This window comes from Giraffa tippelskirchi, chromosome 1 (genome assembly GCF_054371585.1).
Source record: "Giraffa tippelskirchi isolate mGirTip1 chromosome 1, T2T-mGirTip1v1.2.pri, whole genome shotgun sequence".
NCBI lineage: Eukaryota > Metazoa > Chordata > Mammalia > Artiodactyla > Giraffidae > Giraffa > Giraffa tippelskirchi.
This window is the reverse complement of record NC_137275.1, coordinates 120340700-120365741: the sequence shown is the minus strand read 5'-3', so window position 1 is coordinate 120365741 and position 25042 is coordinate 120340700. Positions and strand designations below refer to the sequence as shown.

The window sequence follows — 25042 nt, the reverse complement described above, 5'->3', positions numbered from 1 at the left end:
AAATATGTCACGAGATTTGAGGAAATCTTTGAACCTGAGATAGAGTTTAGAATACAAGTACAGTTTGTATAGAATTTGAATAATTATAATATTTCTTACTTTAGAAATAGTTTTATACTGACAATTCCATTTACCATTCATAAAAAGTTTCCCTTTGACAGAAAAAAGTTGAGACAAAAAATATTTTAATAAATGTGGAGCACTCCATTCTTGATATTAAGTTTTGCTTTCTTACTTTTTCTGGCTTCTCTTTGACATCTTAGTTTCAGTATGCTTTTCAAATGTACTATCCTACCTGAACATCAAGGAATAATTTACAAAGCAGATTAAAAAACGAGAGGAAACCTTACATACATAAACAGCAGATACAATAAAAAGAATAAAGCAGATGGCAGTTTCTGCGGGAAATGGGTGGCTCATTAAATGTAGGTGCATGCTGCTTGCTAAAAAGATTGATGATTCATTCAACAAGCAATTTGAATCAGTATCCAAGTACTACACTCTACATTGATTTCAGTAGATGAATAAAATTTAGTAAAGGTGTAGGGACAAGGTATTGAAAAAAGGAGACATGATTGCATAGTCTCATATATAATGCATCTGTCAGCCACTAGCTTCTGACCATTTAAAAGAGTCATTCGTAGCATTTTTGCATTTCTAATAATCACATTTTTATTGAGAGAATTGTATAATAATGGAAAAAGTTTGATTATCTTTAGTACTGTAATGTGTAGTTTAAGATATTGTAGATGGTACATATATAAATAGTATGTGGTTTCCCTGATGGCTCAGATGATTAAGAATCTGCTTACCATGCAAAAGACCTGGGCTTGACCCCTGGGTAGGGAAAATCCCCTGCAGAAGGGAATGGCAACCCACCCCAGTGTTCTTGCTTTTGTATGGACTATTGGTTCTAGCCCATGTTTGTCTACATTTTTGTAGCAGAAATCTTGACTTTTGCCCTCACTTAATACCCTTAGAATATGTAGTTAGTTGTGTATCTTATTTTCAGTGACTTATTTTCTATTGGATTTCAAATAAGTTAACACATAATATGAAAATACATGTATAACATGCTGAAAACAATGAAGTAATTTACTACTTTTGCAAGAATAAGTAAAAAGAGTATAATTTCTAAATATACACACATACACGCCCCACAAAAAGTATGCTTGATCTCTAACAGGAAAGAAAGGAAGGAGAGATTTACATTTTCAGTGGGAATCTATTTTTATACTTTGAAAGTGAAGTGAAGTGAAAGTCTCTCAGTTGTGTCTGGCTCTTTGTGACAGTCCATGGAATTCTCCAGGCCAGAATAAGTGGGTAGCCTTTCCCTTCTCCAGGGGATCTTCCCAACCTAGGGATCAGAGCCAGGTCTCCCGCATTGTGGGCAAATTCTTTACCAGCTGAGCCACAAGGGAAGCCCAAGAATACTGGAGTGGGTAGCCTATACTTTCTCCAGTGGATCTTCCCAACCCAGGGATCAAACTGGGGTCTCCTGCATTGCAGGCAGATTCTTTACCAGCTGAGCTATCAGGGAAGCCCGAAATAACCTCCACCTGAACAGGGGCTTGAACCTTGGACCCTCAGACCAAAAGTCTGATGCTCTACTGACTGAGCTATCGGGGCTCTTATACCTTGGGGGAAATTCCAAAGAAGCAATCAAATTGATTCATTTTTTGTTTGTTTGTTTGTTTGTTTTTAAAACAAGCTCTGGCCAGTTTTATTAAAGAAAAATTGTACATGATTTACTTTTCACCCGTCTGTTCTGGCATGCTTCTAATAATATCAGAATCACCTGGATCAATGATAGCCAGTGTGCATACTCTGTAGTATTTTCCACATGCTGTACCCAATTCAATATTATTGCCACTGTAGTGATGGACACCAGTTTTGGCCAACATGGCATAATACTCTATTTCAGATTTCCTCAAGGCTGGGCAGTTGTTGGCGAGGATGACCAGTTTCGCTTTGCCTTGTCTGATCATTTTCAGAGTCTGTTTGTACCCCAGCACGTACTTTCCACTTTTCATAACCAGCTGGAGCCTAGAGTTGATCGACTCCAGTGACTTTTTCGTCTTCTTTGCGGCCACCATCTTCCTGCCTTAGATGCGGGAAGTCCCCAACCAAGAGCAGCCGCCAAGATGGCTGGGGACAAATTGATTCATCTTTAATGCATTCTAGAAGTTAATGAATCACATTTAATGGAAGAAATGTACTATTCATTGCCCAAAAAGATCTACAGAAAAAACAAAAGAAGCTAGTAATATAGTTAAAATAATACGAAAAATGCAAAAAAGATGGGAAATCTCAACTTATTGCATTCACATGCATGACTAACACAAACACATGCAAAAAAGAAAGAATGAATAAGTTGAATGGGATCATCAGTAAAACAGCAATTACTGAGATTGTGGGTAATTTAGGAAGATCTCACAGATGAGTTGTGGGTGGTGTCTGTTTCATGCAGTAAGTGAGTGAGAGGTGAACATTCTAGCTAGAACTGCTTTCGTGAACTTAAACCTGGATGTACTTGCCTCTTACGTCTCGAATGTTCCTGGGCCAAAAGAACAGCTTAAAATTCCTTTTCTCTCAACTGAGACATATGAATACAACTTATCACTACTGATATATGGACTTTACACTGAAATACACGTTTGAAAACTAGTAACATCCCATAATATTATATAGTCAACTCATCAATTTTAAGAAAAAAATAAAATATGTAGAATGCCAGTGCCAAACAAGACTTTGGAAACACCACAGGAAAACCAATACTTTAAAAATTAACTATATTCATCCTTAAAACTATCTTAGGTCACTTACAATATATTTCACCATGCAATCAAATTAACTTTCAATTGATAATAATTAAACACAGAACTGAGAGGTGAAGAGAAAAACACAGGCTGTAAGAGCAAAATCACTAATGTAAATGAGTTTAACTCAAATTCTTGCATTTATGAGCATTCGGATGAAGAGCAAAATTATAATCACATATCTTCAAGAAAAAGTGATAATTCATGGCAGAAAATAAAGATTAAATGGATAACTTTTCTTACAAATTGATTTAATAATAATGAAAACTGTAATTCACAACCTGTTAGACACCTAGCAATTATAGGTTTGTTTTCTTCTCAATTGGAAAAAATGAATGGTGTACCATTTTTTATATATATAAGGAAACAAAAGCCAAAGAAAGTGAAATAACAGTACCTTTGATTGAATCATTTCCACAGATGAAATATGAAGAGATGGAAGCGGAAGACAACATGTCCACAGTGATACAATTTGTACTCCTAGGGTTTTCTGATCTTCCAAACTTTCAATGGCTATTATTTGGGGTGTTCTCCATCATTTACATCATTATCTTTATTGGAAATAGTCTTATAATAATAATAACTACACTTGACCCTGCAATGCACAAACCCATGTATTTCTTCCTGGCAAACTTTTCCTCCTTGGACATCTGTTACATGTCCATCACTCTCCCTAGGATTCTGGTGAACCTTTGGACTCAGGACAGAAGAATATCTATCCTGGACTGTGCTGCCCAATGTGCTTCTTCCCTATCCTTGGAATGACTGAGTGCTTCCTGCTGGTGGTGATGGCCTATGACAGCTGTGTGGCCATCTGTGACTCTCGGCACTATCCCCTGGTCATGACCCCAAAGACGTGCCTCCAGCTGGCTGTGGGCTCCTTGGGTCAGTGGAATCCCAGTGCAGACAGGGCAAATGTGCCAGATCTTCTCTCTGCGTTTCTGTCATTCGAACTAGATTAACCACTTCTGTGACATTTCTCCCATTCTGAAGCTGGCCTGCAGAGACACTTTTGCACATGAGCTCTCAGTTTATGCAGTAGCTCTGCTGTTTGTTGCTGTAACTTTTATGCTGATCCTTGCCTCCTATAGCCAAATCATTTCCACTATTCTGAGGTTGCCAACAGCCAGAGGACAGACTAAAGCCTTCTCCACATGCTCTTCTCACCTGTTGGTTGTGCTTTTATTCTTTGGATCTGCTACCATTGCATACTGAAGGCCCAAATCCAGTCATTCTGCAGGAATTGACAGACTCCTCTCTCTGTTCTACACCATAGTGACTCTGATGTTCAATCCTGTGATATACAGCCTTCAGAATAAGGATGTGATTACAGCACTGAGAAAATTATTACTTAAAAAATAGGGTGATGATTTTAATTATAAATGTTTTAACTGTTTGCTAAACAGTTAACAGAGAAACATTTTCATCTTCTATCTGCCCCCTTTAAGAAGTTAGCCACCTCTATTCTCAGATGTACTTATGAATACTTTAGAAAACTAATCCACAATTTACTGGGCTTGGATACATACCAGATAAATGAGTCGTCAATCCTCCATGCCTAAGGAATAATCCTGCCTCATGAATTACATCAGTTCAGTTCAGTCGCTCAGTCATGTCCAACTCTTTGTGACCCCATGAATCGCAGCAGGCCAGGCCTCTCTGTCCATCACCAACTCCCAGAGTCTACCCAAACCCATGTCCATCAAGTCGGTGATGCCATCCAACCATCTCATCCTCTGTTGTCCCATTCTCCTCCTGCCCCCAATCCCACCCAGCATTAGGGTCTTTTCCAATGAATCAACTCTTCGCATGAGGTGGCCAAAGTATTGGAGTTTCAGCTTCAACATCAGTCCTTCCAATGAACACTCAGGATTGATCTCTTGTAGGATGGATTGATTGGATCTCCTTGCAGTCCAAGGGACTCTCAAGAGTCTACTCCAACACCACAGCTCGAAAGCATCAATTCTGCGGCGCTCAGCTTTCTTCACCGTCCAACTCTTACATCCACGCATGACCACTGGAAAAACCATAGCCTTGACTAGACGGACTTTTGTTGGCAAAGATACCCCTTGTCCAAGGTAAGGAGCAACGGCTGCACTTTGCTGGAGCAGCCGTGAAGAAATACCCCACGTCCAAGGTAAGAGAAACCCAAGTAAGACGGTAAGTGTTGCGAGAGGGCATCAGAGGGCAGACACACTGAAACTAAAATTACAGAAAACTGGCTAATCTGATCACTCGGACCGCAGCCTTATCTATCTCAATGAAACTAAGCCATGCCGTGTGGGGCCACCCAAGACGGATGGGTCATGGTGGAGAGGTCTGACAGAATGTGGTCCACCGGGGAAGGGCTGGCAAACCACTTCAGTATTCTTGCCTTGAGAACCCCATGAACAGCATGAAAAGGCAAAAAGATAGGACACTGAAAGATGAACTCCCCAGGTCAGTACGTGCCCAATATGCTAATGGAGATCAGTGGAGAAATAACTCCAGAAAGCATGATGGGATGGAGCCAAAGCAAAAACGATACCCAGCTGTGGAGGTGACTGGTGATAGACGCAAAGTCCAATGCTGTAAAGAGCAATATTGCATAGGAACCTGGAATGTTAGGTCCATGAATCAAGGCAAATTGGAAGTGGTCAAACAGGAGATGGCAAGAGTGAATGTCGACATTCTAGGAATCAGTGAACTAAGATGAACCGGAATGGGTGAATTTAACTCAGATGACCATTATATCTACTACTGTGGGCAAGAATCCCTTAGAAGAAATGGAGTAGCCATCATGGTCAACAAAAGAGTCCAAAAGGCAGTACTTGGATGCAATCTCAAAAACGATAGAATGATCTCTGTTCGTTTCCAAGGCAAACCATTGAATATCACAGTAATTCAAGTCTATGCCCCGACCAGTAACGCCAAAGAAGCTGAAGTTGAACGGTTCTATGAAGACCTACGAGACCCTCTAGAACTAACACCCCAAAAAAGATGTCCTTTTCATTATAGGGGACTGGAATGCAAAAGTAGGAAGTCAAGAAACACCTGGCGTAACAGGCAAGTTTGGCCTTGGAGTACAGAATGAAGCAGGGCAAAGGCTAATAGAGTTTTGCCAAGAGAATGCACTGGTAATAGCAAACACTCTATTCCAACAACACAAGAGAAGACTCTACACATGGACATCACCAGATGGTCAACACCGAAATCAGATTGATTATATTCTTTGCAGCCAAAGATGGAGAAGCTCTATACAGTCAGCAAAAACAAGACCGGCAGCTGACTGTGGCTCAGATCATGAACTGCTTATTGCCAAATTCAGACTTAAATTGAAGAAAGTAGGGAAAACCAGTAGTCCATTCAGGTATGACCTAGATCAAATCCCTTATGAGTATACAGTAGAAGTGGCAAATAGATTTAAGGGACTAGATCTGATAGACAGAGTGCCTGATGAACTATGGACAGAGGTTCGTGACATTGTATAGCAGACAGGGATCAAGACAATCCCCATGGAAAAGAAATGCAAAAAAGCAAAATGGCTGTCTGAGGAGGCCTTACAGATAACTGGGAAGAGAAGAGAAGCGAAAAGCAAAGGAGGAAAGGAAAGATATTCCCATCTGAATGCAGAGTTCCAAAGAATAGCAAGGAGAGATGAGAAAGCCTTCCTCAGCGATCAGTGGGAAGAAATAGAAGAAAACAACAGAATGGGAAAGACTAGAGATCTCTTCAAGAAAATGAGAGAGGTAGCGCGCAAGAATAATAAGGCTGTCTGCAAAGATTTGAAAAATGGCAACAAATGAAAGTATCAGCATCTTTAGTTCTGCATCCTTGGCTGTGGAATATGTAGATTCACTTTTGCCTGAGAATCCTCTGCAGGAACCATTTAAAAATGCTTGGAACTATATGTTGAATAATTATACAAAGTTCCAGATTGCAACGTGGGGATCTCTCATAGTTCATGAGGCCCTTTATTTCTTGTTCTGTTTACCTGGATTTTTGTTTCAATTTATACCTTACATGAAAAAATACAAAATTCAAAAGGATAAACCAGAAACATGGGAAAACCAATGGAAATGTTTTAAAGTGCTTCTCTTTAATCACTTTTGTATCCAGCTTCCATTGATTTGTGGAACTTACTATTTTACAGAGTATTTCAGTATTCCCTATGATTGGGAAACAATGCCAAGATGGTACATGCTTTTGGCGAGATGTTTTGGCTGTGCAGTGATCGAGGATACGTGGCACTATTTCTTGCACAGGCTTTTACACCACAAAAGGATATACAAATACATTCATAAAATTCATCATGAGTTTCAGGCTCCATTTGGAATGGAAGCTGAATATGCACATCCTCTGGAAACCATAATTCTTGGAGCTGGATTTTTCATTGGAATCATGCTTTTATGTGATCATGTTTTTCTTCTTTGGGCCTGGGTGACTGTTCGTTTGATAGAGACTATTGATGTCCATAGCGGCTATGACATTCCTCTCAACCCTTTAAACCTCATTCCTTTCTACGCTGGCTCCCGGCACCACGATTTCCACCATATGAACTTCATCGGGAACTATGCTTCAACATTTACATGGTGGGACAGAATTTTTGGAACAGACTCTCAATTTAATGCCTACAATGAAAAGATGAAGAAAGTTGAGAAAAAGACTGAATAAGCATCTCATATAAACCTTCTGGAAAATATACATTTCCTGAATTGAAGCTAGTAGCTAACATTGCTTCTGGGGAGCAGAAATATACATATGACTTGGCAACTAAGTGATTAAAAAGAATATTAACAACTTGTAATTAATTTCCTAGTGGGAGCTTTCATATATTTAAGTACAGTTTTCCTGAGGAAGTTTTAAGGGCCATTTTGCTAATCTTACAAAAAGGATTTAAGTAATGGAAGGAGTATTAATTGAAGTCTTTCCCCCTACATTGTACCATAGGCCTAAAGCCAAAATTGGTCTTTAAACCTTTTAAATATATAGTGACCATTTCAGGAACTCTTGGTAGTGGTGTTGGCCTCCTATTGAACTTTAGATACTTTTTGGGAATTTGCATAAAAATCAAATGCCATAGATTGAACTATACCAGTCTGTACAGTATGAGTGAGTGCTAAATCCAGAATAGCCAGTGCCAGGAATTTCTTCTTATCTGGAGCTGACCAGTTTGAAGTGACTCTTTCTTTGGGAAGTCCTTTTTGATTGTAATGTACCACTGTTATCTATAAATTAAGGCATTTATGAATTGATGTAAGACTATTTTAGTCTAAAGGTTTTCAGGTTACTTGAACTTTTTAAAAAATTGAGCTTTATTTCTGCTATTTACCCTTTCATGTTTGTATATCAAGTTTTCTTTGTACTTAAAGCAGTGTCCTGAAACTTTGTGTACTGACTTGCTGTATTTGCACTTGGAGCTATTGAAATAAATGTGATTTTGTTTGATTATTTCATTTCCAATTTAAAAAAAAAAAAAAAAAGGAAGAAAATGAGAGATATCAAAGGAACATTTCATGCAAAGATGGGCTCGATAAAGGACAGAAATGGTATGGACCTAACAGAAGCAGAAGATATTAAGAAGAGGTGGCAAGAATACACAGAAGAACTGTACAAAAAAGATCTTCATGACTCAGATAATCACGATGGTGTGATCACTCACCTAGAGCCAGACATCCTGGAATGTGAAGTCAAGTGGGCCTTAGAAAGCATCACTATGAACAAAGCTAGTGGAGGTGATGGAATTCCAGTTGAGCTATTTCAAACCCTCAAAGGTGATGCTGTGAAAGTGCTGCACTCGATATGCCAGCAAATTTGGAAAACTCAGCAGTGGCCACAGGACTGGAAAAGGTCAGTTTTCGTTCCAATCCCAAAGAAAGGTCATGCCAAAGAATGCTCAAACTACCGCACAATTGCACTCATCTCACATGCTAGTAAAGTAATGCTCAAAATTCTCCAAGCCAGGCTTCAGCAATACGTGAACCGTGAACTTCCAGATGAATTACATAGTAATTTACATATTAAAAAAGCTAAAACAAAATTGAATCAGTTAAGTTTTTTGGCTTAAATATACTGGAAAATATATGTTTATTTATCTAAATAATTATCTCTATCTCCACATTTGCATTTGCTGGCATTCTTTGATTCTATAGCACAGAAAATGACTACTAGCAGTTGAAAATTGAATGTTTGAAGGAGAGATTGAATGAGTGAATGGGTAAATGAATATTGCTAGTGCCAACATCAGACTGCTAGCAAAAAAATCTAGATTTTTCAGAAAACCAATAATATTGGGAGCATATTTGCTAATTCTCTATAAACTCACATGAAATTACTTCAATCATAAAACCAAAAGAATAGCGTTCATAGACTTTGTTCTCTTCCTAAGTGCATGATAAAGAGTACCTTCCTACTCATCTTAACTGGTTTACTTTGCACATATTTGCATGTTCTACTTAGCAAATTTGATCCAAAATAATTTGCTTTGTGTTATTTAATCTGTTACATAACTGCATTCTAACAGCTAAATCCATGTCAATTTGAATTTTGAAAAGAGAATATATACGGATATAAAAGTGAAGAAAAGTTTTAGAAGTTATGTTCAGAATTACCCACAGTCCATACAATTGCATTACATTAGTGTGTCTGGACTAACTTCCTGTGTCTTTATCCTCTCCTTTAGTGTTGAAAATTTTAAATCATTGACTGATATAATCAAGGAAAGTGAACATATCTCACTAGGATTATTAATGCCCATCTTCCCAATTCCATCCTCAAATCAGCAACATTAAGAGATGATTTGTTGTAGCTGTCCCTGAGAACTTCTGCTACAGTTCTTTTGGCAATTATTCCATTCTCTAGTTTTAGTTTTAATTATAACCTAACTGGCTTCATCCCTGGATGTACCTTTATGGTGTATCAGAGAATAATTTATGGAAGTTAATGGTTCAATCAAATGAAGACCACATAAGCCAGTCATGGTATTTCATTGGGAGATTGTTATAGATATCTCTCCTGGTGAGATGAACTAGAATCCCTGGAAACAAGTACACTACAAAATGGACTTTACAGATATGATTAATATCATAAATCATTGAAATGGGGAGATTATTCAGGTAGAACCAATCTGATCACATAAGCCTTAAAAACAAGAAGAGAAAGAAAAGCAATATTCAAAAAATAGGTTATCACAGATGGAGCAGAGAAAAGGAGGGCTCATTTTGTCATTGTTGGCTCCAAAATCTGTTGGGACAAAGAGCAAGGATTGTCCTGATCTCTAGAAAGTGAGCATGATATTTGACCAGTTGCCAGCAAGGAGTCAGTCCTCTGTCCGACAACCTCAAGGAAGTAAATTCTGCCAATAATTTAATTGAACAAGAAAGATAGAATACTCACTAGAGCATAAAAAAAGAATGTGGCCCTCCCAACACTTTCGACCTATCATCTACAGAACTCTAAGATAATAAATTTTAAGGCACTCAGTTTGTGGTAATTTACTAAAACTGCAAGAGACAACTAATACACAGAAAATAATGATGTTCACAGAAAATAATATAAGAGATGGTGTAGATCTGCTCAGGATATACAAATTCAAAACTTCAAACTCATAACCAATTCAGCGGTACTATGAGGATTTGAAATATTCAATTTATCAGCCTCCATTCCAGCTGAGTATGAAGCAATGACTCAATTTTGGCTAGTAACATGAAGATAGATGTCAACAGGTGTTCAGTCTTTTGTTTCCACTACTTTCATCCTTAGTGTTAGTCACTCAGTCTTGCCTAACTCTTTGCGACCCCATGGACTGCAGCCCACCAAGCTCCTCTGTCCATGGGATTTTCCAAGCAAAGATAGTGGAGTGGGTTGCCATTTCCTTCTCCATCTTTCATCCTTGGAAGAGTGCAGAAGTCATATCTAAGAATGGGAAAGCAGGAAAGCATAAGGAACCTGACATTCCAATGTCTTTATTTTAAAAGTATAAGACTAGTCATACCACCCCACCAGAAGTGCTCTGTGAAGTAAATAAATGTGTTTTATTTCACAGGCTTAAATAAATAGATTCATCATTACTATTTTTCTAGATTCCATTTTATTTGCATTAATATACAATATTATTTGTTTCTCTCTTTCTGACTTACTTCACTCTATATATCATGCTCTAGATTCATCCACCTAATTAGAACTGACACAAATTCATTACTTTCTATAACTGAGTAATATTCCATTACATAAATGTACCACTACTTCTTTATCCATTCATCTGTCAGTGTACATCTAGGTTGCTCCAATGTCTTGGCTATTGTAAACAGTTCTGCATATCTCTTTGAATTATGGTTTTCTCAGGTTATATACCCAGGAGTGAGATTGCTGGGTCTTATGGAAGTTTTCACGGGGATGATTTTGATCACCACCTCCTTTACAACATTACAGACCTCCATTTATAGTTCTTTAGGCACTCTATCAGATATAATCCCTTGAATTGACCTGTTACTTCCATTGTATAATCATAAGGGATTTGATTTAGGTCATACCTGAATTGCCTCGTGGTTTTCCCTACTTTCTTCAGTTTAAGTCTGAATTTTGCAATAAAGAGTTTGTGATTTGAGCCACAGTCAGCTCCCAATCTTATTTCTGCTGACTGTATAGAGCTTCTCCATCTTTGGCTGCAAAGAATATAATTAATCTGATTTTGGTATTGACCGTCTGGTGATGTCCATGTGTAGAGTCGTCTCTTATGTTGTTGGAAGAGGGTGTTTGCTATGACCACTGCATTCTCTTGGCAAAACTCTGTTAGACTTTGCCCTGCTTCATTTTGTACTCAAAGACCAAACTTATCTATTACTCCAGGTATCTCTTGACTTCCTACTTTTGCATTCCAGTCCCCTATAATGAAAAGGACATATATTGGGTGTGTTAATTCTAGAAAGTCTTGAAGGTCATAATAGAACCATTCAATTTCAGCTTCTTTGGCATTAGTGGTTGGAGCATAGCCTTGGATTACTATGCTATTGAATGGTTTGCCTTGGAAACAAACAGAGATCAGTCATTTTTGAGAGTGCACCCAAATACTGCATTTCAGACTCTTTTGTTGACTATGAGGGCTACTCCAGTTCTTCTAAGGGACTCTTGCCCACAGTAATAGATATAATGATCATCTGAATTAAATTTACCCATTCCCATCCATTTTAGTTCACTGATTCCTAAAATGTCAATGTTCACTCTTGCCATCTCCTGTTTTACCATTTCTAATTTACCTTGATTCATGGACCTAACATTCCAGGTTCCTCTGCAATATTGTTCTTTACAGCATCAAACTTTACTTTCACCACCAGACACATCCACAGCTGAGTGTTGCTTCCACTTTGGCTCGGCCTCTTCATTCCTCCTGGAGCTATTTTTTCACTCTTCAGTAGCATATTGGGCACCTACCAACCTGGAAAATTCATCTTTCAGTGTCATGTCTTTTTTCCTTTCCATACTGTTCATAGGGTTCTCAAGGCAAGAATGCTGAAGTGGTTTCCATTCCCTTCCCCAGTGGACCACACTTGGTCAGAACTCTCCACCTGTCCATCTTAGGTGGCCCTGCAGGGCATGGCTCATAGTTTCATTAAGTGAGAAAAGGCTGTGATCCATGTGATAAGTTTGGTTAGTTTTCTGTGATTGTGGTTTTCATTCTGTCTTCCCTCTGATGGATAAGGGTAAGAGGCTTGTAGAAACTTCTTGCTGGGAGGTACTGGCTGTGGCAAAATCTGGATCTTGCTCTGATCGTGGGGTTATGCTCAGTAAATCTTTAATCCACTTTTCTGCTGATGGGTGGAGTGTTGTTCCCTCTCTGTAGTTTGGCCTATGGTAGGGGTAATGACAGTAATGGTGACCTTCAAAAGGACTTAGGCCAGCATTCCACAGCTCCCACTGGTTGTTGTATTCAATATTCATTGGAAGGACTGATACCGACTGAAGCTGAAGTTCCAATACTTTAGCCACCTGATGTAAAGAGCTGACTCATTAGAAAAGACCCTATTGCTGGGAAAGATTGAAGGCAGGAGAAGGGGACAACAGAGGACAAGATGGTTGGATGGCATCACTGACTCAATGGACATGAGCTTGAGCAAGCTCCATGAGATGGTGAAGGACAGGATAGCCTGGCGTGCTGCAGTCCACGGGGTCTCAAAGAGTCGGACATGACTGAGTGACTGAACAACAACATTGTAGTTTTATTACTAATTTTTTTTTTTTAAAGAATTCTCCATACCGTTCTCCATAGTGGCTATATCAACATGCATTCCTACCAACTGTGCAACAGTGTTCGCTTTTCTCCACATCCTCTCCAGCATTTATTGTTTGTAGATTTTAATGATGATCATGTGTGTATTGTGGCTGAGTACTTCGGTGTTTCAAGGATGCTTTGCTTTGGTATGCGTGTACTCAACACACTCTCATCTGATATATGAACTTCTTGGGATATGGACTGCTGAAGATACAGACACGTTTCACTATTATTTTGTAATATTTTAATATTTTCCTGGTGTCAATGGGAGATTGGCAAGAAAGGTCTAACTTTAGAAAGATCTATCGATCTATTGATATTTTAAAGAAAAGTGTTGCATGTTGGGAGCCGCGTTAGGCATTACTGACAAAATGGAGGCACAGCCCCAACCCCCTCTCCTCATCCCGCAGGCACGGTCCCGGGATGAAGAAGTTAGGTCTTGTGATTCTGACTTTTCCTTTCCTTCCTTCAGTTGAGTTGACTGGAAATAGTGTTAAGGTGCTTATTGTTCTTGCGAGGAGCATGAGAAAGCATAAAGCCTTCTGCAGTTATGCCCAGGAAATAACCCATAAAGTTAACTACTGACATTTGTTCAAGGATCTTTACAAAGAATGTTCCAGGATGAGCATGTAGGTCGCAGCTTGAGGTCATGGGAAAGATTGTTATCTGAGACCTGCTTGTGAGGGAAATGTTTATGGCAAAAGAAGTTTGCTGAGTTTAGGATTTAGGAATAATTAAGAATAGTTAGAAGCTAAAAGTTTAAGGAATGTTGTAGTGTTGGCATATTTTACTATAGCTTATAGAGATTAGGAATTTTAGAGATACTAATAGCTAGAAGCCTTTTTAGGAGATAATGAACTTAGGCTACTAGGCCGCTAGCAGGATTTAGAAAGATAAGAAATAAACTGAGGAATGTGGTGTGCAGCCCAGAGATAAGCATGAGTTACAATGTAGTCACAAGTTGAACATAGGATACTTAAGAGAAAGTAGATAATAGATAGTAAACCTGATTCTGAGAGAATCGCTAAAGCAGGAACTCTGGTTGAAGGGCAACAATGATTTCTGGAGACAATAAATCTGGGTGAGGGGGAACTGGAGATGTCAAACCTCTGACCTAATGCTTTTGTCAAAGTATAAAAGAAAACCTGATGCTTGAAATAAACATGCAGTCCTGTACCTTGTGTTCTTGCCTGGAGAATCCCAGGGACGGTGGAGCCTGGTCGGCTGCCGTCTATGGGGTCGCACAGAGTCGGACACGACTGAAGCGACTTAGCAGTAGCAGCACCTGTACCTTGAGTCAGAGGCTGCATCATTCTCTGCCTACATCGCTCATCCCTTCAGGCCAATTCCCTGGCTGCTGGAGCTGGACTCCGGCAGTTGCATGTTTCTGTTATTTTGTTTTTCATAAATATAACTTTTTACAGTCAGACATTTGATGATCTAAAAGCGTTTTTTTAGGCAAATACCTTATTTTTAAAATAATATTTAACTTTGTCATCAACATTGTTCTGCTGTTATATGATCTTTGATATTCAAAATCATTGTTAAATCTGTAGGCTTTGCAGATTCTTTAAAACTTGGCTCACTGCAAGTATGACACTTTCATGATTATTTGAAATAGCATCCCCAAATAGGAAAAATTAATTCAAGAGCTTGTGATTAATAGTAGCTACATCAGTACTGATCCGTGGTTATTTCAATGTCTTTCCTTTGAACAACTGAGTCATAACAAGTTCTTATAACTAAAATTGTATTATTAAGATTAAGTCTGCTAAATATGTAAAATGGGACTCATAAGGAGAAAATAAGTTGTCTTCTTGTCTCAACAAAACATTAATATAAAACTGAGGTGTGGAAGTATTTGTGAATCACATATTCAAAAAAGTGAAATGTATATAGACAATACAAAAACTCCCCAAGATCAGTAGCAAGAGAAGAAGCAACCTAATCAACAAATTGATAGATACTGTAATAGAGACTAAAACTCTTTGATAGATACTTTACTAAAAGGATACACAGAATTCAAATAATAACACAAAACTTGCTCACTATCTTCAGCATTTGCATTTGCATTTTGAAATGCAAATTAAAATTAAAATAAAATTATGATACACATGTACTTTAATGGCTAGAATTAAAATAAAATAAAAAATCACAAAATAATATAACAAAATTTGTGAGTAAATATATAAACCTTGAATAGTGATACCATTCCATGTATGGACATAATGTTTCTAAAATACATTTTTCATCTTTCTAATCATTAATCTTTATAAAGTATAAAAGTATTCTTGCTTTTTATAGTTAAATCTAATATTGTTTTCCATTACATTTTGTGAGTGAGTGTCTATGTGTGATTGTGTATATGTGTGTAATGGAGCTTGTCATTGTGGTGGTTTCTCTTTCTGAGGAGCATGGGCTTCAATAGTTGCAGCTTGCAGATTCTAGAGTGCAGGCTCAGTAGTCATGGTGCAGACTTAGCTCTCCCGTGACATGTGGAATCTTCCAGGACCAGGGATCGAACCTGTGTCTCCTTCATTGACAGGCAGTTTCTTATCCACTCTACTACCATGGAAGACCCTTATTTCTAAATTTTAATGACAGAAAAATAAACTTCTCTTTAATTTGAGACACTGTGCAATTGCATTTTTAAAAAATCTTTATTTTATATCATAAGTAATATGTAAATGTCTGCTTTTACAATGCTTATATTCCTTAACAATCACAAAAATGCTGTTAGAGAAGTAGAGAGTTTTGAAAAGGCACGGTATGGACAGATATGATTTTGGTTGTTACACAAAACTTCTTGCTGCTGCTGCTGCTAAGTCGCTTCAGTCATTTCCGACTCTGTGCGACCCCATAGACGGCAGCCCACCAGGCTCCCCCTTCCCTGGGATTCTCCAGGCAAGAACACTGGAGCGGGTTGCCATTTCCTTCTCCAATGCATGAAAGTGAAAAGTGAAAGTGAAGTCATTCAGTCGTGTTCGACTCTTCGCGATCCCATGGACTGCAGCCTACCAGGCTCCTCAGTCCATGGGATTTTCCAGGCAAGAGTACTGGAGTGGTTTGCCATTGCCGTCTCCAAACTTCTCGAGTGGCAGACAAAATTGTTTTATTCAGATAGAAAGTGAGCTGGGAAAGGAGCTGTTCCCAAGAGCAAATAATATCTCCTATATAAAGGGCTTTATCTATTATGTCAGTGTAATACATTTTAGGTGCTGACTAACCTCATTTCAAGTAAATGTGAATTTCTCAACTGTCAAAATAAACAAACAAACAAAAAATCTTTGTCATGTTCTCTGTCATTTAACTCTACCTATAAGGGGAAGCATTATATTTAACAATTCAAACAGCTAAGTGTGGATCATTTTTGTCCAATATCAACTTATTTTTGCATATATATGTATGTATTTAGCATCAGCAAGAGAATACTCATTTTGGAAAATTAAAAAAAAAGTAATTGTTGCTATTTAATTTCAAATCAAATTCAGATAACATTTTGATACTTTTCTGATTGTCATCATTATATTATCAAATGAGAAATAATAAAATACTTTGTAACATCTGGGCTAATATACCAATGATTACTGACCTCTTCAACATTTTTGTCATTTATAATCTTTTTAAGTGCTAACACTTGTAGTGATTTTTTGTTGCACATATATTTAGGTAGTTTTCATGTATTAAATCTGGGGCTATTCCATTAAAATTAATTGTATATAACCAAAGAGAAAAATAATAAATGAACTTTCCTAAAATGGGTTTGCATCCTATTATTAAAGAGACTCTATACTTGTTAAATTTAAATTTTATGGTAAATGAAATGGAAAATAATAATGAGACATTGGAATGTTTTCATTTTTATATTTACATGCTTATCCTAAGGATACAGGCTTCGGAATTGTAATCACAAATTCTAGATTTGTATTTCCTGTCTTCAATTTGATTTTTTAAACTTGCCTATACATTTTGATGATAGATGGTGTATATGTTAATCATAAATCTCACACCAAAGATAAACATTGCAGTGGAAAGGTCAGAAAAATAAACATGAATTATTTGAGTAAATACAAAAGTGGCTATGTATGCTGAATCATTTAGTAATTTTCTTTCTGAGTTGTAGAAATAAAAGCATCTAAAGGTTTCCAGAAATCAGAAACCAGCAGCTATGCTATGAGATTTGAGAAAAGTAATTTTGATGAGGTTGAGTTTAGATTAAGTATGATTTGGATGGGATTTGAATAATTGCAATATGTCTTACATTATAAATGACTTTGCATTGATAATTCCATTGATTTTAACAAAATGTCCCATTTGACAAAAAGTTGAAGCTAAAAAGGATTTTAGTAAATGTGGAACACTATGTTCTTAATATCAAATTCTGTTATTCTTGATTTTTCTTTTTTTTTTTTTTTGGCACCTTAGATTCAGTATGATTTTCAAATGTACTACCCTACTTGAACAGTAGAAAGAATTGAGAGACAGGACCAAAGAAGCAGAGAAGACCTTACATAAAGAGCAGATACGATAGAGAAAATCAAGCAGGTGGAATTTTCTGAACATTAACAGCTCTTCAAATGTAGGTGCATGATGTAAGCCAGTCTAAAAAGATTGGAAATTAATTCAAAAAACAATTTTAATCAGTGTTCCAGTAATATACTCTACATTGAATTAAATAGATAAATGTTATTAGCTTTCTTTTTCTAAGTCACAGAATTCCTCGGGAAGCCCACAGTTTTGATGGACTATTGCTTCTGCCCCATGTGTGTCTACATTTCTGTAGCCAAAATGTTGATCATTCATTATGACTTAAAACACTTTAGAATATGGATATAGGTGTGCCTCTTCTTTGCAGTGACTGTTTCCATGGACTTCCAAATTAATTAACACATACCATGAGAGCTATGTATGACATACTGAAAATAATGAAATAACTTGATATTTTGCAAAAGTAAGTGAAAAAAGTGCAATTTCTAAATACACACACACTCACACACAGACATATATGCAGAGAAGGCATGGTTGAGCTGTACCAGGAGGGAAGGATGGTCAATTTGAATTTTGGGTAAGTATCCTTGTTTACATGTTGAGGACTATTTTGACAAAGCAAACATGTTGATTCATTTTAATTATTAATTCAAGAAGTTAGTAAGTCACTTTTTGTGGAAGAAACATAATACAGATTGCATACAAAGACACACTGATGATCAAAAGCTTAAAACCTAGATATAGCAAAGAAAAAAGATGACTTAAAGATGGACAATCTCAACCCAAGGCTTTCACATGCATGAACTAACACTCACATAGGACCAAAACAAAACAAAAACAATTAATTAATTAAAGGTATTCAGCAGAATTGTTGCAATTACTGAAGTCCTTTGTAATTTAAGAGGCTCTCAGATAGCTGTTGTGGTGGATGTATTTCTTACAGTAAGTGTGTGACAGGTGAACATTCTAGTTTGAATGTTTTAATGAATATAAATGCTATATGAACATGCCTCTTACCCTTATGAGAGTTCCTGGACAGGAAGACCAGCTTAGAATTCTTTGAGCAGAAAAATCTGAATAAAAATTATCAATGCTGAATTTGTAGACACTATATTGAAATACATAGTTTTAAAAATTAAATACCATTCAAAAATATTGAGAGGTTAGCTGATGAACTTTGTTTTATAATAAAATAGCTAAATATGCAGAATGTCAAAGTTAAAAAGATGTTGGAAATATGACTGAAAAAAAACTGATTTTTAAAAATTAACTTTATGTATCCCTAAAACTATTTTATATTGCTTAGGACATTTAAAAGAGTAAAAAAAAAAAAAATTTGAATTGATAATGAAAAACAGAATGGAGAAGTGAAAAGAACAACACTTCAAATGAAAATATCAAGTTATTTCACAAAGGAACTTAAATTCAGAATTTGTAATTTTGAGTGTTCAGATGAATAGCAAAATTACAATTTTGCATCTTCAGAACTAAATATTGTATATAGCAGAAAAGAAAGATTAAAAGTTTTTTTTTTAATTTACAGATAGATTTAATAATGATGAAAAACATACTTTATCACACATTTAGAGTACCTGGTGTTATAGGTTTGGTTTTTGTAGGAAATTGAAAAATAGAAAGCTGCAACATCCCGTTTTATAAATAAGAAAACAAGACCTAATGAAAGTGAAATAATAGTACCTCTGATTGGATCATTCCCACAGGTGAAATATGAAGATATGGAAGCAAAAGACAACATATCCAAAGTGATGGAATTTGCACTCATGGAGTTTTCTGACCTTCCAAACCTTCAATGGCTATTATTTGGGGTGTTCTCCATCATTTACATCATTATCTTTATTGGAAACAGTCTTATAATAATAATAACTATGCTTGACCCTGCACTGCACAAACCCATGTATTTCTTCCTGGCAAACTTTTCCTCCTTGGACATCTGTTACATGTCCGTCACTCTCCCTAGGATTCTGGTGAACCTTTGGACTCAGGACAGAAGCATTTCTGTGCTCAAATGTGCTTCTTCCTTATCCTCAGAACCACTGAGTGCTTCCTCCTGGCGGTGATGGCCTATAACGGCTGTGTGGCCATCTGTGACCCTCTGCACTATCCCCTGGTCATGACCCCAAAGATGTGCCTCCAGCTGGCTGTGGGCTCCTTGGGTCAGTGGAATCCCAGTGCAGACAGGGCAAATGTGCCAGATCTTCTCTCTGAGTTTCTGTCGTTCGAACTAGATTAACCACTTCTTCTGTGACATTCCCCCCATTCTGAAGCTGGCCTGCGGAGACACTTTTGCACATGAGCTCTCAGTCTATGCAGTAGCTCTGTTGTTTGTTGCTGTACCTTTTATGCTGATCCTTGCCTCTTACAGCAAAATCATTTCCACTATTCTGAGGTTGCCAACCGCCAGAGGACAGACTAAAGCCTTCTCCACATGCTCTTCTCACCTGTTGGTTGTGGTGTTATTCTTCGGATTTGCTGTCATTATCTACTCAAGACCAAAAGCCAGTCATTCTGCAGGAACTGACAGACTCCTCTCTCTGTTCTACACCATAGTGACTCCGATGTTCAATCCCATGATATACAGCCTTCAGAACAAGCATGTGATTGCAGCACTGAGAAAATTATTACTTAAAATATAGTGTGATGAGGTTAATTATCAGTGCTTTATCTACTTGCATGTAGTTATCAGAGAATCATTACAAATCTCTACATTCCTCTGTTAAGAAGTTAACAACTTCTAGTTTATAATGTACTTTTCAGTTCAGTTCAGACGCCCAGTCGTGTCCGACTCTTTGCGACCCCATGAATCACAGCATGCCAGGCCTCCCTGTCGAACACCAACTCCCGGAGTCTACCCAAACCCATGTCCATCGAGTCAGTGATGCCATCCAACCATCTCATCCTCTGTCGTCCACTTCTTCTCCTGCTCCCAATCCTTCCCAGCATTAGGGTCTTTTCCAATGAGTCAACTCTTTGCATGAGGTGGCCAAAGTATTGGAGTTTCAGCTTCAACATCAGTCCTTCCAATGAACACCCAGGATTGATCTCCTTTAGGATGGATTGATTGGATCTCCTTGCAGTCCAAGGGACTCTCAAGAGTCTTCTCCAACACCACAGTTCAAAAGCATCAATTCTGCAGCGCTCAGCTTTCTTCACTGTCCAACTGTCACATCCATACATGACCACTGGAAAAACCATAGCCTTGACTAGACGGACTTTTGTTGGCAAAGTAATGTCTCTGCTTTTAAATATGCTATCTAGATTGGCCATAACCTTCCTTCCAAAGAGTAAGCATCTTTTAATTTCATGGCTGCCATCACCATTAGCAGTGATTTTGGAGCCCAAAAAAATAAAGTCTGACACTGTTTGCACTGTTTCCCCATCTATTTGCCATGAAGTGATGGGACTGGATGCCATGATCTTAGTTTTCTGAATGTTGAGCTTTAAGCCAACATTTTCACTCTCCTCTTTCACTTTCATCAAGAGGCTCTTTAGTTCTTCTTCACTTTCTGCCATAAGGGTGGTGTCATCCGCATATCTGAGGTTATTGATATTTCTTCCGGCAATCTTGATTCCAGCTTGTGTTTCTTCCAGCCCAGCGTTTCTCATGATGTACTCTGCATAGAAGTTAAATAAGCAGGGTGGCAATATACAGCCTTGACATCCTCCTTTTCCTATTTGGAACCAGTCTGTTGTTCCATGTCCAGTTCTAACTGTTGCTTCCTGACCTGCATACAGGTTTCTCAAGAGACAGGTCAGATGGTCTGGTATTCCCATCTCTTTCAGAATTTTCCACAGTTTATTGTGATCCACACAGTCAAAGGCTTTGGCATAGTCAATAAAGCAGAAATAGATGTTTTTCTGGAACTCTCTTGCTTTTTCGATGATCCAGCGGATATTGGCAATTTGATCTCTGGTTCCTCTGCCTTTTCTAAAACCAGCTTGAACATCTGGAAGTTCACAGTTCATGTATTGCTGAAGCCTGACTTGGAGAATTTTGAGCATTACTTTACTAGCATGTGAGATGAGTGCAATTGTGCGGTAGTTTGAGCATTCTTTGGCATTGCCTTTCTTTGGGATTGGGATGAAAACTGACCTTTTCCAGTCCTGTGGCCACTGCTGAGTCTTCCAAATTTGCTGGCATGTTGAGTGCAGCACTTTCACAGCATCATATTTGAGGATTTGAAATAGCTCAACTGGAATTCCATCACCTCCACTAGCTTTGTTCATAGTGATGCTTTCCAAGGCCCACTTGACTTCACATTCCAGGATGTCTGGCTCTAGGTGAGTGATCACACCATCGTGATTATCTGGGTCATGAAGATCTTTTTTGTACAGTTTTCCTGTGTATTCTTGCCACCTCTTTTTAGTATCTTCTGCTTCTGTTAGGTCCATACCATTTCTGTCCTTTATTGATCCCATCTTTGCATGAAATGTTCCCTTGGTATCTCTAATTTTCTTGAAGAGATCTCTAATCTTTCCCAATCTCTTGTTTTCCTCTATTTCTTTGCATTGATTGCTGAGGAAGGCTTTCTTATCTCTCCTTGCTATTCTTTGGAACTCTGCATTCAGATGGGAATATCTTTCCAAAATGTACTTTTAGATACTTTAAAATAATAAACCAAAATTTATTGTGCTTAGGTATATACTAGGCAAATTAATCTATCTTCAATACTCTATGTCTAAAAATAATCCTTCTTTATGAATAAAAGTGTTATGTGCATCATTTCAGAGGATGAAATGGTTGGATGGCATCACCGACTCAATGGACATGTGTTTGAGCAAACTGGGAGATAGTGAAGGACAGGGAAGCCTGACATGCTGCAATCCATGGATCACAAAGAGTCAGACTTGACTTAGCCACTGAACAAAAACAACAACAGAATTCAGTCTGCTAAGATTTTTGGCTCAAATATACTGCAAATATGCAAGATTATTTATGTACATAATTGCTTACTAATCCACACCTGTACTTGTTGGCTTTCCTTGATTCTATGGCATAGTAACTGCTCATTAGCAGTTAAATAATGTGTGACAGAGGGATTGAATGAATGACTGAAGAAATGAACACTGCTATGGCTTATCTCAGACTGATGCTAAAAAATCTAGAGATTTCAGAGAACCACTAAACATTGGTTATTTAACCCACTATACCCTCATGTGGAATAACTCCAATCAGAATACCAAAGGAAAGGCTTTCATGCACTGAGTTCTAAATCAGAGCTAAACCTTCAGTAATATTCAAATGAAATATCAGTAAACATGTGTATCATTGTGAACTCAGTGTTTATTAACAAGGGCAGGATTATACCATTACAAAATTCCTTGCGATTTTTATATTTCCTCCTTTTATTTCTCTAACTCTTTTCTTCCCAAACTTTTGATTCACATGGGGTAGCCCCTAGAAATTATTTCTTGACATTTAATTTTTTTTTGTTTTCTATCCATTAGCAGCTAATATATTTTAAATTGACAGGAAAGAAATTTATGATATGGTTCATAAAAACAATGGACTTTATCTATACTTTTTTGAAATATTAGCCAAAGATTGCCATCTGGGGCTCCATTAATCTCTTGAAGTAAAGACCAAACATTAGTCTCTTGTATCTTGTTTTTCCAGATTTTTAAACTACACCTGCTTTCTGGACAGCAGCATTTCTTCACCTCTGGCCACCTGATTGGGCTACCCAGTATATGACTTGGTGAGATTAGATTCTCTGTTATGTTAAAACAATGGCTTCAAAATATATACCACCAAAAATGTGTGTTTAATGAGACAAAAAACATGCACATTCCTGTCTGGATTCATTTTGGTTGAATGTTGTTATATGTTGAAGATTGCTTTTCACAAGGGACATTTACACATTGTTTCTTTAGCAATAGTAATAGTTTTGGCATAATGCCCTTCTAAAGAAAATACGTGTGAAAACTAAGCTTAATTACCCATAAGAAGGTAGTAACAATTATAATAACAAAAGCCCATTTCAATAAAAATTTATGACGTATAGAAATACGTGTCCTTAGAAGATACATAAAAGTTTTAAACATCGTATCTTTAAGCTGCAAAATTGCATGTGGCCTTTGTTGTGTGTGCTTAGTCTCTCATCATGTCCAACCCTTTGCAACACTTTGGACTGTAGCCTGCTAGGCTCCTCTGGATTTTTCAGGCAAGAATATTAGAGTGGGTTGCCATTTTGCTCCTCAAGGAGATCTTCCTGACCTAGGGATCAAACCTGTGTCTCCTGCGTTACGGATGTATTCTTTAGCCGCTGAGCCATGAACTACAATTCCTAAAACCTTCTATCTGCCAACTGTCTCGATATATTACTCCCTTCAGTAATATATAGTGAATTTCAGTAATAAGAACTAAAATTGTAGTAAATGTATTCAAATTTCTCTTTAGACACCTTACTCTCTCTCTCTTTGGAACAGGATCATGCTAAATAAGATTGTCAAGGAACACTCACTCTTAAATAAGAAAAAAAAAGTACTTTTCAGACAAAAATGGGGAATAAGTCACTGCATAATTACCATTCTTATTATGTTATATATGTATCTATGTGTGTGTGTATATATATATATATATATATAACATTTCTATAAATACTACAGATCATCATGCATAAGAATGTTGCTGCTGCTGCTTCTAAGTCACTTCAGTCGTGTCCGACTCTGTGCGAGCCCATAGAGGCCAGCCCACCAGGCTCCCCTGTCCCTGGGATTCTCCAAGCAAGAACACTGGAGTGGGTTGCAATTTCCTTCTCCAATGCATGAGAGTGAAAAGTGAAAGTGAAGTCGCTCAGTCGTGTCCGACTCTTTGCAACCCCATGGACTGCAGCCTACCAGGCTCCTCTGTCCATGGGATTCTCCAGGCAAGAGTACTGGAGTGGGGTGCCATTGCCTTCTCCAATAAGAATGTTACAGCACTTATTATTATATAAAACGTATATTATATATAAATTTGCCTCTTTTGACATTATGGTGAGTTTGCATCTAGCTATAAGACCCATTCTAAGAGGATACCACTCAAATGGTAAGTCTGCTGAAACCATTTTCCTGTTCATGTTGGATGGCTTTCTCTTTTTTCACTAGTGCAAAAAAGGAGTTGGATATTTAACAGGATGCCTTGACTGTCATAAATTATTGCTTAATTTTTATCCAGTAAGCTTAGTGAATCCTATTTAATGATTTTTTCTGAAACCTAGTGTGCCTTCAACAGTAAAAATAGAAATAATGCAATTAATAAATGTGAAAGTCTGAAAAAGTGTTAGTCACTCAGTCATGTCTGACTCTATGACCACAGGGACTATAGCCCAAGAGGCTCCTCTGTCCATAGAATTCTTCAGGCAGGAGTAATGGAGTGGGTAGACTTCCCTTCTCCAGGAGATCTTCCCTACCCAGGGATTGGACCTGGGTCTCCTGCATTGCAGGCAGATTCTTTACTGTCTGAACCACCAGGGAAGCCAAGCAACAA

At 37.6% G+C, this 25042-nt stretch overlaps 3 protein-coding genes and 1 pseudogene across 3 annotated transcripts in view; 2 read left to right on the top strand and 2 right to left on the bottom strand.

Moving 5' to 3' along the window:
• LOC145507381 (uncharacterized) overlaps window positions 1–25042 on the bottom strand; it is a 71785-nt gene that overhangs the window by 11551 nt on the left and 35192 nt on the right. The gene's annotated exons all lie outside the window — the stretch shown is intronic.
• Window positions 1702–5891, bottom strand: LOC145507399 (large ribosomal subunit protein eL30). Its single transcript, XM_081493889.1, has one exon. The coding sequence runs from the start codon at window positions 2094–2096 to the stop codon at window positions 1749–1751; it is 348 nt and encodes a 115-aa protein (XP_081350015.1). The 5' UTR covers window positions 2097–5891; the 3' UTR covers window positions 1702–1748.
• LOC145507366 (methylsterol monooxygenase 1) lies at window positions 6553–8249 on the top strand. Its single transcript, XM_081493851.1, has one exon. The coding sequence runs from the start codon at window positions 6591–6593 to the stop codon at window positions 7470–7472; it is 882 nt and encodes a 293-aa protein (XP_081349977.1). The 5' UTR covers window positions 6553–6590; the 3' UTR covers window positions 7473–8249.
• Window positions 12657–23252, top strand: LOC145539512 (olfactory receptor 10AG1-like; annotated as a pseudogene).

Coding starts and splice junctions, on each gene's coding strand:
- LOC145507399 (XM_081493889.1), bottom strand. CDS start 2,096: ATGGTGGCCGCAAAGAAGACGAAAAAGTCACTGGAGTCGATCAACTCT.
- LOC145507366 (XM_081493851.1), top strand. CDS start 6,591: ATGGCAACAAATGAAAGTATCAGCATCTTTAGTTCTGCATCCTTGGCT.